At 46.8% G+C, this 15,000-nt stretch overlaps 1 protein-coding gene across 12 annotated transcripts in view; it reads right to left on the reverse strand.

Moving 5' to 3' along the window:
* The window catches only part of LOC118290961 (receptor-type tyrosine-protein phosphatase mu), a 73,890-nt gene that overhangs the window by 40,099 nt on the left and 18,791 nt on the right, over window positions 1–15,000 (reverse strand). For all 12 annotated transcript variants that reach the window (XM_047329760.1, XM_035618770.2, XM_035618763.2 and 9 more), the window contains exons 2-9: window positions 14,022–14,138; window positions 8,921–9,088; window positions 7,984–8,093; window positions 7,439–7,517; window positions 6,769–6,884; window positions 6,488–6,662; window positions 5,303–5,415; window positions 1,536–1,716 (exon numbers count right to left, since the gene is read on the reverse strand). In XM_047329760.1, coding sequence (XP_047185716.1) covers window positions 1,536–1,716; window positions 5,303–5,415; window positions 6,488–6,662; window positions 6,769–6,884; window positions 7,439–7,517; window positions 7,984–8,093; window positions 8,921–9,088; window positions 14,022–14,138 — 1,059 coding nt within the window. The remainder of the gene's footprint in view (window positions 1–1,535; window positions 1,717–5,302; window positions 5,416–6,487; window positions 6,663–6,768; window positions 6,885–7,438; window positions 7,518–7,983; window positions 8,094–8,920; window positions 9,089–14,021; window positions 14,139–15,000) is intronic.

Consider the following 15,000-nt stretch of genomic DNA (forward strand, 5'->3'; position numbering starts at 1 on the left):
ACCCTAAAGTCGGAGACAAACAGTTGTGTATTCACGTAGTCGTGAGTGTAACTGTTCACTACTGTTCCTGCAGTTGTCCACCAGACGGCAGCACCGAGCTCAGACTGTGCACAACTTCTGCTTTTACATCGTGAAAGTAAACAACATGGCGACACTGTGACATCATCGTAGACGATATGTGACATCATGAGTGACAGTGGTGAGTCTCAGTGTCTACACTGCCCCCGCTGTCCATGTGGGTTCTTACGTGAGGAACATCGGCCTCAGAACCCGACCGACACCAGAACTCTGACTCGGATCAGAGACTCGTCATCAGAGTCTGAGCGTCCGACGTTGTGCCTGAGTCGCTCGCCACATGAGTCTTCAACAAGGAAGTGACTTCATGTTGTTCTGGCGCCACGCAGCGTCGCCTCACTGAGCTCTAAGTCCTAAAGCTTGTATGATGGACACACTGATTTATTATTAAACACACACACACACAGACTGACAAATATGGGCTGGTTCATAATTTATTGGCAGTAAAATGAATAAATAAAAGTGAGTTGAAGACAAGATGAGTATCATCAGAGCGTAGATCACACACACACAAGCACATACACACACACACACATACACACACAAGCACATACACAAACACATACACATACACACACACACACACACACACACACACACACACACACACACAAGCACATACACAAACACACACACACACACTCGTCTTTTGTTTCCTCGTGTTTCCGGCTGCGGGTCTCAGAGGAGGGTTTGCTTAAATCTGCTGACAGTCCCAGAGGGGGGGAGGTTATCACAGACTGATTAGGTTCCTGATGTACAAAAGAACAACATCCTGTCGGATCCGTCACCCTCATCACAGAACTGTGAAGAACCTACAAGCACATGAAGAACCTCACCACAGAACAGTCGAGCCTCCACTGCTCAGATCCTACAACATCATCATACAACCTAGAACTTCACCAGGAACCAACGCCTGATGTGACGACAGAACCTCCTGACGTACACACTCTCAGACTCACACACACATACACTCACACTTACACACACATACACTTACACACACACACACACGCACACACACACACACACACGCACACACACACAAACACACGCACACACACACTCACACACAAACACAGACATACACACTCACACTCTCACACATACACACACAAACACACACACTCTTACACACACAAACACACACACACACACACACACTCACACACACACACACACACACACTCTTACACACACAAACACACACACACACACACACACACACACACACACACACTCACACACACACACACACACACACTCTTACACACACACACACACCTGATGTGCTCAGCGCTAACGTAGCCTAGCACAGCACGCTGCACTAATGACTCTAGCATCAATCTCCTAATGAGTTTAGCACCTAGCCGCTAGCTCCTCATCCTCACAGTAAAGGGACATTACGAAACGTTCATGGTCACCTTCCTCCACCACCTGTGGCCTGTGACCACGTGACTCACCTGCACACTTGGTCCTGGCTCGGAGCGGTGGTCCGGGGTTTCCCGTGCCTCCATCCAGGGGCCTGGTGAGCAGCACGCTGATCTCGTACTCGGTGTCTGGGTCCAGGTGTCCGATCTTGTGGGTGGGTTTATCGACAGGCGTGGTGTCGATCAACATGCCCGACATGGTCCGGTACTCCACCTCCAAACAAACGAGTCGTACGATGATTAGAGACGATGACGTCATTGAACATAGAACAGATCACTGTATAATGTTAAAGTTCACATGTACATGTACAACCTGGCAGAGCCCAGAGTATTATCACTCACACTAAAGAACCTTAGAACTGACTAGGTCCACGAGAAGATGAATGAACTGCAAGAACTTACACAACAACCCCTAACCCTCGACTACAGCCCCCTTCAGATCTATGACACCTCACAGAACCCAGAACCTTCCCTCAGGAACCTCATCACATAAGTGTAGAAACTCATCAAAGACCATTAGAACATATCTGACATCAATAAAACATGAACGACGTCCACGATGAACAGAACCTGATCCAGATGAACAGAACCTGATCCAGATGAACAGAACCTGATCAGGATCTTCATGATGAAGAGAACCTGATCCAGATGAACAGAACCGATCCAAGTGAACAGAACCTGATAATGATCTTCATGATGAACAGAACCTGATCCAAGTGAACAGAACCTGATGAGGATCTTCATGATGAAGACAACCTGATCCAGATGAACAGAACCTGATCCACGTGAACAGAACCTGATCAGGATCTTCATGATGAACAGAACCTTATCCAGATGAACAGAACCTGATCCAAGTGAACAGAGCCTGATCATGATCTTCATGATGAACAGAACCTGATCCAGATGAACAGAACCTGATCAGGATCTTCATGATGAATAGAACCTGATCCAGATGAACAGAACCTGATCCAAGTGAACAGAACCTGATCAGGATCTTCATGATGAACAGAACCTGATCATGATGAACAGAACCTGATCCAAGTGAACAGAACCTGATCTTGATCTTCATGATGAACAGAACCTGATCCAGATGAACAGAACCTGATCAGGATCTTCATGATGAACAGAACCTGATCCAAGTAAACAGAACCTGATCAGGATCTTCATGATGAAGAGAACCTCAACCTTCATCATGATCTTCATGATGAAGGTTGAACCTGATCAGGATCTTCATGATGAAGAGAACCTCAACCTTCATCAGGATCTTCATGATGAAGAGAACCTGATCCAGATGAACAGAACCTGACCCAAGTGAACAGAACCTGATCAGGATCTTCATGATGAAGAGAACCTGATCCAGATGAACAAAACCTGATCCAAGTGAACAGAACCTGATCATGATCTTCATGATGAACAGAACCTGATCCAAGTGAACAGAACCTGACGAGGATCTTCATGATGAAGAGAACCTGATCATGGTGAGCAGAACCTGATCCAGATGAACAGAACCTGATCAGGATCTTCATGATGAACAGAATCTGATCCAAGTGAACAGAACCTGATGAGGATCTTCATGATGAAGAGAACCTGATCATGGTGAACAGAACCTGATCCAGATGAACAGAACCTGATCAGGAACTTCATGATGAACAGAACCTGATCCAGATGAACAGAACCTGATCAGGATCTTCGTGATGAAGAGAACCTGATCCAGATGAACAGAACCTGATCATGGTGAACAGAACCTGATCCGGATGAACAGAGCCTGATCAGGATCTTCGTGATGAAGAGAACCTGATCATGGTCTTCGTGATGAAGAGAACCTGATCATGGTGAACAGAACCTGATCCAGATGAACAGAACCTGATCAGGATCTTTGTGATGAACAGAACCTGATCCAGATGAACAGAACCTGATCAGGATCTTCATGATGAACAGAACCTGATCATGGTGAACAGAACCTGATCAGGATCTTCATGATGAAGAGAACCTGATCATGGTGAACAGAACCGGATCCAGATGAACAGAACCTGATCAGGATCTTCATGATGAAGAGAACCTGATCATGGTGAACAGAACCTGATCAGGATCTTCATGATGAAGAGAACCTGAGCATGGTGAACAGAACCTGATCCAGATGAACAGAACCTGATCAGGATCTTCATGATGAACAGAACCTGATCATGGTGAACAGAACCTGATCAGGATCTTCATGATGAACAGAACCTGATCCAGATGAACAGAACCTGATCAGGATCTTCGTGATGAACAGAACCTGATCATGGTGAACAGAACCTGATCAGGATCTTCGTGATGAAGAGAACCTGATCCAGATGAACAGAACCTGATCATGGTGAACAGAACCTGATCCAGATGAACAGAACCTGGTCAGGATCTTCGTGATGAAGAGAACCTGATCCAGATGAACAGAACCTGATCATGGTGAACAGAACCTGATCCGGATGAACAGAGCCTGATCAGGATCTTCGTGATGAAGAGAACCTGATCATGGTCTTCGTGATGAAGAGAACCTGATCATGGTGAACAGAACCTGATCCAGATGAACAGAACCTGATCAGGATCTTTGTGATGAACAGAACCTGATCCAGATGAACAGAACCTGATCAGGATCTTCATGATGAACAGAACCTGATCATGGTGAACAGAACCTGATCAGGATCTTCATGATGAAGAGAACCTGATCATGGTGAACAGAACCGGATCCAGATGAACAGAACCTGATCAGGATCTTCATGATGAAGAGAACCTGATCATGGTGAACAGAACCTGATCAGGATCTTCATGATGAAGAGAACCTGAGCATGGTGAACAGAACCTGATCCAGATGAACAGAACCTGATCAGGATCTTCATGATGAACAGAACCTGATCATGGTGAACAGAACCTGATCAGGATCTTCATGATGAACAGAACCTGATCCAGATGAACAGAACCTGATCAGGATCTTCGTGATGAACAGAACCTGATCATGGTGAACAGAACCTGATCAGGATCTTCGTGATGAAGAGAACCTGATCCAGATGAACAGAACCTGATCATGGTGAACAGAACCTGATCCAGATGAACAGAACCTGGTCAGGATCTTCGTGATGAAGAGAACCTGATCCAGATAAACAGAACCTGATCATGGTGAACAGAACCTGATCCAGATGAACAGAACCTTATCAGGATCTTCGTGATGAACAGAACCTGATCCAGATGAACAGAACCTGATCAGGATATTCATGATGAACAGAACCTGATCCAGATGAACAGAACCTGTTCCAAGTGAACAGAACCTGATCAGGATCTTCATGATGAAGAGAACCTGATCATGATGAACAGAACCTGATCCAAGTGAACAGAACCTGATCTTGATCTTCATGATGAACAGAACCTGATCCAGATGAACAGAACCTGATCAGGATCTTCATGATGAAGAGAACCTGATCCAGATGAACAGAACCTGACCCAAGTGAACAGAACCTGATCAGGATCTTCATGATGAAGAGAACCTGATCCAGATGAACAGAACCTGACCCAAGTGAACAGAACCTGATCAGGATCTTCATGATGAAGAGAACCTGATCCTGGTGAACAGAACCTGATCAGGATCTTCATGATGAACAGAACCTGATCATGGTGAACAGAACCTGATCCAAGTGAACAGAACCTGATGAGGATCTTCATGATGAACAGAACCTGATCCAGGTGAACAGAACCTGATCAGGATCTTCATGATGAACAGAACCTGATCCAGGTGAACAGAACCTGACTGTGAGGCTCTTCTCTTTCCTCACCTCTCTCTCGATGATCGGTCCGTCTCCGTTGATGGAGTTTGCGTTGAGCTGGATCCAAAGGTAGGTGGCACCAACTGCTGTCAGCTGAGGGGGGGCGATGGGTACCGGAGGTTCTGAGGGACCAACAGAACCAGGATCAGTATCACACACAGACACACACACACACACACACACACACACTGTCTTTCTCCTCAGGGTTTCACTGATCTCTCTTAACGATGGAGGAAGGAGTTAACGAGTTAATTAATATTCGTGACCTTCGGCGCATCATGACAGACCTGGATTCCATTACCCAGAATCCCCGGTGGTGCTGCTCTACTTCCTCCTGACCCACTTCAACACACACACACACACACACACACTCACTAAGTAGGATACATGTGTAATGATGCATGTTGACCATGTTGAGGTTAATACTTACCTGTGTGTGTGTCTGTGTGTGTGTGTGTGTGTGTGTGTGTGTGTGTGTGTGTGTGTCTGTGTGTGTGTGTGTGTGTGTGTGTGTGTGTGTGTGTGTGTTTGTGTGTGTGTGTGAGGAAACAGTCTGAGTGACAGTTCAATCAGGGCTTTAGCTGCTGGGATTGTGGAATGTGTGTCGGATCATGTGACCAACAAACACCTCCTCACCTTTCAATGTGTGTGTGTGTGTGTGTGTGTGTGTGTGTGTTTGTGTGTGTGTGTTTTCATAGCTCAGACGAGTTATCGACCTGTGTGTGTGTGTGTGTGTGTGTGTGTTGATCGGCTGTGTTATGATTGATATCTGAGCGTCTGTGTGTGAAGCAGCTCAGACACTGTGTCTGGTTCAGGACCAATGTGTGTCATGTTCACTGTGACATCACTGTGACATCACTCAGCTCAGTCTGTGAGGAACCACTTATTTAACTTTCAATCATTGTCTTTGTAATTATGTTTACATGGTTTAATATGTATCACAAACACACACACACACACACACACACACACAAACACACTTTAACACACACACTGTAACACGCACACTCACACACACACACACACACACACTTTCACACATACACACACACACACACACACACACACACACACACACACACACACACACACACAAACACCCACCCACTGTAACACACACACACACACACACACACTGTACCACACTGTAACACACACACAAACACACTGTAACGATGAGACCCCAGTACTCACGTTTGACTGTGAGATCAGCATATGAAGACACGCCTACGCCTCGCTCTGATTGGGCGATGCAGCGATAGCGTCCAGAGTCCCCTTTGGTCGTGTTCTCCACATCGAAGCTCGCCACGTAACGCCGCGAGTTCACCGGTTTTGTTTCCTTGACAACCGCCCGACGACCAGCCATCCCCTGGAAACACAATAAACATGAGTCATATCAAACAACAAACACATATGAGTGTTGATTAGTACTGATGACTATTCATAAGTACTGGTGAGTACTGGTTAGCGTGTACCTGCAGGTGGAGCAGTAAGTTGCTCTGTGGTCGTCCGTTGACGGTGCAGTGAAACGTCGCCGTCTGTCCTGCGTTCACCTCCACACCCTTAATGTGCAGGAAGTGAGGCGTGCTCACTGAGGACACACCGAGGTCACACAGAGGTCACAGACAGATGACATCATCAGATGGCAGATGTTTCCATGGTAACAGCAAAGTTTTCCCCTTGATCTCTTGAGCAAGGCAGCAGAAATTCTCAATGATCCAATCAGAAAATGGATCCTGCAGTATGTTGTGTGTGTATGTGTGTGTGCGTGTGTGTGTGCGTGTGTGTGTGTGTGTGTTTGTGTGTGTGTATGTGTGTGTATGTGTGTGTGTTTTATGTTCATATAACAAAGCTACATCAGAAATGCGGGTAGGTATATAAACAGACGGATGGATCAAAGTCCATGCTAATCTATTTATATTTAATGAGCTCCCCTGTCTCCATACACACACACACACACACACACAACACTGTGACCTTGATTCTATGATGCCAGCTCAACTTTAAACATTGTCCAAGTAAGCAGCCAAACCTCGTTAACCAATTAGGAGCTTGTTCAACAAGGGGGCGGGGCCTTTCCGTGTGTGTGTGTGTGTGTGTGTGTGTGTGTGTGTGTGTGTGTGTGTGTGTGTGTGTTGTACTCACTGCACTGGTGTCCCTGCAGTGTGATGTCCTTGATGGCCAGTTCTCCTCTGTGACCGGTGCTGACAGCCTCGAACACCACCTGACACACACACACACACACACACACACACACACACACACACACACGATGATGATGATGAAGGCTCCAGAACAACTGCTGTGATCTGTGTTCACATTCCAGTCTTATCGCCACGGAAACCGGCGCCACTCACTTCCTATTGCCATCCAGAGACAGGAAGTCCCCCCCCACCCTGGTTTACTCCATTCTTGTTCTCTTCTTCCTGTCACTGTGGCGTCATCGTCCTCTTCCTGTTTCACCCCCCTCTCATTATCTCTCTCACTCTAAAGAGGTTGGTCTGTTGTTGCCATGGTGACACACATAATTAGCGACGCCCACTTTGACGACAGGATGATGTTTATTTGATTTTTCATTGACCACTGGTCATTGATCACTGATGACACTACACGGGTTCTGTTCTGTTCTGTGTTCTCTGTGTGTAGTTCTCTCTGTAGTACTCATAGTATTTGTACTGTATGTGTGTTACCTGGTAGTAGTTTGGCCAGAAAGTCGAGACAGCTAGCTCCACCCCCTTCCAGATGTGGTAGGCGGGGCCTGACGAGTTGAAGACAGGAACTCCCATAGGACTGTTGTTTTCTGTGAGATACGGAAACATGTAAAAACACTGACTCCACCCTCACATACCTGACGCCACCCCCACACACCTGACGCCACCCCCACACACCTGACTACACCCCCACACACCTGACTCCACCCTCATACACCTGACTCCACCCCCACAAACCTGACAACACCCCTCACGGCTGACTTCAACCCTCAAACACCTGACTCCACCCTCACACACCTGACTCCACCCTCAAACACCTGACCCCACCCCTCACACACCTGACTCCACCCTCACAAACCTGACTCCACCCTCAAACACCTGACCCCACCCCTCACGCCTGACTCCACCCTCACACACCTGACTCCACCCTCAAACAACTGAACCCACCCCTCACACACCTGACTCCACCCTCAAACACCTGACCCCACCCCTCACGCCTGACTCCACCCTCACACACCTGACTCCACCCTCAAACACCTGACCCCACCCCTTAGCCTGACTCCACCCCTCACGCCTGACTCCACCTCATACACCTGACTCCACCCCCCGACACCTGACTCCACCCCCACACACCTGACTCCACCCCCCACACACCTGACAACACCCCTCACGGCTGACTTCAACCCTCACACCTGACTCCACCCTCACACACCTGACTCCACCCTCAAACACCTGACCCCACCCCTCACACCTGACTCCACCCTCAAACACCTGACCCCACCCCTCACACCTGACTCCACCCTCATACACCTGACCCCACCCCTCACGGCTGACACCACCCCCACAGACCTGACTCCACCCTCACACATCTGACTCCACCCCCACACACCTGACCACCATGTTGCAGTATTTTTACCTTTGACGTAGACGTTGAGGGTGGCGGGCGTGGCCCCCTCGCGGCCCCCCCACTGGTAGAACAGGAAGCTGACGCAGTGCGTGTCATTCTCTTTGAGGGGGGGCAGCAGCAACTGGGCGCGTTGGCCGCCATGACGACCCGACGTGTTCACAAACAGGAAGGAGGAACCTGCAGACAGGAAGTGAAGCGTCATCAACAAACACACGGCAAAATAAAAACATACACAATTAACGACGATGACGTCATCATCTCTTCACGGTGAGTCCTGAACAGGAAACAAGTTCTACACTTCACAATAAAAGTGAGTGAGTACAGTTCTGTCAGTGTGTGTGTGTGTGTGTGTGTGCATGTGTGCGTGTGTGTTGTGACTACAGCTGCCAATCATCCGCGCTCTTCTCTTTGTTTCTGTTTCCATTAAGTTTCGATGAAATTTAAATGACTGGTCTTTTTTCACAGTGTGTGTTGAAGGGTGTCTCCATGGTAACAGCAGGTTGTCAGTCACAGCCTGAGTAATGCTCATCACCGTCACATCTCTCTCTCTCTCTCTCTCACTCGCCCTCTCTCTCTTCAACGTGACACATTTTGATTTTGATCAGGATAAAAATTGACTAGTCGTCGCCGTGGTAACTTTTCACTGTAGCTTCTCCTCCGTCACGTGACCTCTTCGAACCTCAAATCTGACCTGCTTCATGACAGAAGTACATGATGGTACAAGTATTACTGAGTAGTACTTTTACTTGACTGAGTGTTTATACCACGAGTGTTGGTACAAACACATCAGATCGGACAACACAATAACATAATCAATAATACTTTATGTTTATTGATCCCTCCTTCCTCTGTGATGTTCAACTCATTGATCAGTCAGAAACTGGGATCAATACATTTATTGATAATGAAATCTGTTTTCATGTCACTGCAGCATGTGTGTGTGTGTGTGTGTGTGTCTTTGTGTGTGTGTGTGTGTGTGTAAGTGTGTGTGTGTGTGTGTATGTATGTGTGTGTGTGTGTGTGTCTTTGTGTGTGTGTGTGTGTGTAAGTGTGTGTGTGTGTGTGTGTGTGTGTATGTGTGTGTGTGTGTGTGTCAGCAGATCAATGGTCCTTGAGGAGAATCGATAAGAAAAACAAGAGTTTTAATCACCACAGAGAAACAGAGGAAGAAGAAGAAGAAGAAGAAGAAGAAGAAAAGGAAGAAGAGGAAGACGAGGAAGACGAGAGGAGAGAACGGGCAAGCGAGAGAGAGAGAACATGTGTGTGATGTGATGATGATTCTTCTTCACGAAGCTACAGAAGAAACTGATGACGTCATAAATTCATTTTTCATCTCTTTTCTTTTCATCGTCTCTTCGTTTATTTTTGTTTCTTCTTCTTCTTCACGTCTCTGAGGACCACCTGGCAGGTTTGGACACGTTTCAGTGTGTATGTGTGAAAATACATGTTAGAACGTGATATGTGAGTGTGTCTCCAGGGCAACGGAGGAATGTTGTAGAAAAAACTGTGTTTCATTCTGACTCTCCAGGTTTTTAAAGACAAGTTCAGACGTCTGACCTCTGACCTCTGACCCCAGCAGATTGGTGGATGTGTGACCTCCTGATCTCACACACACACACACAGTGTAACATATTGATCAGTGAAGCTGCTGATCACAAGCAGAACGAAGTTCATATGATCTGAGATTATCTGTCAATCAATAAACATCGATCAGATGTGACTCAGACAGAAAAACAAGCTGCTTCCACACACACACACACACACACACAAAACACACACACACAAACACACACACACACAGAAACACACACACAAACACACACACACACACACACACACAAACACACACACACAGAAACACACACACACACAACACACACACACAAGCACACACAAAAAAACACACACACACAAACACACACAATGTTCGTGTCTCTGCGTTTTTCCTTCTCGTTAACCTCCCGCCCCCCTCTCACCTGTCAGCCAACCAGAGGCAACCCCTGCCATCTCTAAACCAATCACATCAGTCCCAGCTCACACACAGATGGGGGGGGGGGGGTAATTCTATTACCAGAGTTACACTGAGACGTGAGGAGAAGCAGCTGCAGAGTATTATTGACACAAATAACACACACACACACACACATTGATTTCTGGATGTGTGAAAACACATTTGAACACGATGAAGATGAGATCAACATGTCACATGAACAAGATGAAAACAACCAAACAAAACAACTTCACTTCTAGTGTTTGTGCTAAGCTAGGCTAACAGTTTCCCTCTGCTTTATTGTTTGTGCTAAGCTAGGCTAACAGTTTCCCTCTGATTTAGTGTTTGTGCTAAGCTAAGCTAACAGTTTCCCTCTGCTTTAGTGTTTGTGCTTAGATAGGCTAACTGTTACCCTCTGCTTCTAGTGTTTATGCTAAGCTAAGCTAACAGTTACCCTCTGCTTCTAGTCTTTGTGCTAAGCTAGGCTAACAGTTTCCCTGTGTTCTAGTCTTTGTGCTAAGCTAGGCTAACAGTTACCCTCTGCTTCTAGTGTTTGTGCTAAGCTAAGCTAACAGTTATCCTCTGCTTCTAGTCTTTGTGCTAAGCTAGGGTAACAGTTTCCCTCTGTTCTAGTCTTTGTGCTAAGCTAGGCTAACAGTTACCCGCTGCTTCTAGTGTTTGTGCTAAGCTAACAGTTCCCCTCTGCTTCTAGTCTTTGTGCTAAGCTAGGCTAACAGTTTCCCTCTGCTTCTAGTATTTGTGCTAAGCTAGGCTAACAGTTCCCCTCTGCTTCTAGTCTTTGTGCTAAGCTAGGCTAACAGTTTCCCTCTGCTGAACCTGACCTCCATCAAGAACAACAGGATATTCACCAAATGTCAGTTTTTCTATCGACCTTCTGTCGACCAATAAGGAGCCAGTATGTCAGTGTACCCCCTCCTCTGATTGGCCGCATGTGAGTCCCAGTCCCTCGGAGTCTTTAAACTCCCTGAATGAAGTTGAATTGGTTCTGGCAGGAGGCTGATAGTGGTTTTATACAGACTGGACACACACACACACACACACACACACACACAGCCATTTCATGTTCAAAGGCTGTGTGAATCTCCTGCATGCCGACACGCTGATAAGCCCTTTAACACGGTAATTAACCCAGACACACACACGATAACACACACACACGTTTCTATTTATCTGCCAAAAAAGTCTCAAACTTCAAACACTCTGTTTCGTTCGCCCTCTCTCACCTTAACACGGTGTTTACCTGTTGGCACGACTGCAGCTGTGTGTGTGTGTGTGTTGTTTACAGCAGTTTGTATTTTTTTGAAAAGTGGTTTTGACCTCCAGGTCTCTTTGACACAGAAAGGCATTGTGGGAATTATCACACAACAGAGTGTGTTTGTGTGTGTGTGTTGTGTTTATATTTGCCTTCAAGCTTCACTGTGTGTGTGTGTTTACTGTGTGCAGCTGGCACTGAGCTGATAACAGACCTATTAGAAATATTAATATACCCTGAACCCCACAGAGACTCTCTCACACACACACACAAACACACACACACACACACACACAAACATGCCTTTGGTGTGTGTGTGTGTGTGTGTGTGTGTGTGTGTGTGTGTGTGTGTGTGCGTGTGTGTGTTTTCCCTCTGGTCATCCCTGATTGGAGCCAATCAATTAAAAGCCTGAGACGGAGGGGTTTCATTGGCCGACAGCTGTGACTGACAGCGTCCTGAGAACCACGAGACCTTCAGGGACCAGAGGAAATAACTGGAGAACTGGACCCAGATGAGCACAAATACACAAACACATACACAAACACACGTACACACACACACACACACACACACACATTTTCTGAGCGAGGGGCGTTTGTTTACTACACCATTGTGACTTTAATTTCTGGGTATTGTCCTCTGTTTGTTGAAACAATGATTTTCATTATCTGATACTGTAATGACACATATGTAATGTACTGTGTGTGTACTCTGTGTACTCTGTTTCTGTTCTGGGTGTACTGTGTGAATACTCTGTGTACTCTGTGTGTGTACTGTGTGTATTACTTCTCTATCACTAGCACCATCAGTCTCTCTCTCCCTGTCTGACTGAGCCTCGCTCGCTCTGTGGTGAAGGGTTAGTTGTATTTAATGTCCTGCCTCGTCCTGCTCACTGCTCCACATATCAGCCGGGAGGAGATCGAACCAGGAGGAGAGAGAATGTGTGTGTGTGTGTGTGTGTGTGTGTGTGAGACTAATTGCAGCCAATTACAGAGCAAACAGCCTCTCTCCCAACGGACACACACACACACACACACACACACACACACACACACAATGAAACCTCAAGATTCCTCCTCTCCTCTCATTTCCTTCTCTCCTTTCCTCTCTGGTTTCCTCCCCTCCTGTTCTCCTCGCTCCCTCTTTCCCTTCCTCTTTTGTTTGATCCTTTCTTTTTCTCATTTCATTGCCCCCCCCCCCTCCCCCTCTGTATAAATCACATTAACCAGGACAGTAACCACCTCCTCTCTGTGTGTCCTCGCTCAGCCTGTCTCTCACGTGATTGGCTCTGTGATTTAAGAGCACTGCATTCTCATTCGTCAGCGGCTTAACCTCTGTGAGCATGTGACAAACGACACACACTTTCACACCCGAGTCTTATCTGAGCTTCACTGTGGACTCGATGTCCGTCCATAACTCAGGTCCGATAAGAGGCTGCAGCAGAGCCGCTCTCTCTCGTGATGCCTTCAGGTGCAACACGGAAACTCAAGGGACGGGAGGTTCACTGACACCCAACAGCTCGTCTGCACCTTTTTATGAATATAATAATGTGTAGGAGCGACGGACGCAACATCAGCACCACAGAGGACCCAGGTGAGGAACTCCTCAGAGAGACAGACAGGTACCTGCAGGGGTCCGTGAGGAACTCCTCAGAGAGACAGACAGGCTTAGAGACAGACAGGTACCTGCAGGGTCCCTGAGGAACTCCTCGGAGAGACAGACAGGTACCTGCAGGGTCCCTGAGGAACTCCTCGGAGAGACAGACAGGCTGAGAGACAGACAGGTACCTGCAGGGTCCCTGAGGAACTCCTCGGAGAGACAGACAAGCTGAGAGACAGACAGGTACCTGCAGGGATCCAGGGGTTGCTGGCGGGACGGTCCCGGGTGTCTCCCTGCTCCCAGTCGAAGTCGTCCTCTTTGGATTGGACCAGGTTGCAGTCTGGAGACTGACCAGACAGACAGGCTGAAAGAGAGACAGACAGGCAGACAGACAGGTGGTCAGTCACTTTGCTCTTCGCTTTCGTTTAGTTTCCGATCACGTGTAACCAGAGTGTCTCTGTAACACTTCCTGTCAGTAACACTTCCTGTCAGTATTGCTTGTTGTCTGTAACACTTCCTGTCTGTAACACTTCCTGTGAGTAACACTTCCTGTCTGTAACACTTCCTGTCAGTATTACTTCCTGTCTGTAACACTTCCTGTCAGTAACACTTCCTGTCAGTAACACTTCCCGTCTGTAACACTTCCTGTCAGTAACACTTCCTGTGTTTTGTTTGCTCAAAATTATGTTTTTTTTTAACAAACTCCATTTCCCATAAACCTCGGGGGTGTAGTCAGGTGACACAGCTGATGACGGTTTGTGAATCACACGTGACCTTTGACCTTTACTCAGATTTCTTAATGAAGAGATTCGAAACTGGAGATGGAAACATGATGTTCTTTAGTTTACACACTCTCTCACACACACACACACACAGACACACACAGATGATAGATGTAAACCCTCCCTCCACGATTCAAAGACGTATAATCCCTCCATTCAACCTCACACACGGATTATGTGTGTGTCTGTGTGTTTGTGTGTGTGTCTGTCATCTGAAAGTGTTGACATTAAATAGCTAGAAGGCTAATTTTGTTTCTTTGTAACAGAAGGCACATTAAACACACACACGCCCCGCCGGGCAGCGTTAGCTCATCAACAGATACGAGACACAATCTGTTTAATCTACTTTTATGAATTTGCATCTATATGACAAACTAAACACACACAGACACACAACAATCTGAGCCGCCTGATCTGCTCCTGATGGTTCAACCTGTAATAAAC

The sequence above is a fragment of the Scophthalmus maximus genome, chromosome 21, assembly GCF_022379125.1.
Source record: "Scophthalmus maximus strain ysfricsl-2021 chromosome 21, ASM2237912v1, whole genome shotgun sequence".
Taxonomy (NCBI): Eukaryota; Metazoa; Chordata; class Actinopteri; order Pleuronectiformes; family Scophthalmidae; genus Scophthalmus; species Scophthalmus maximus.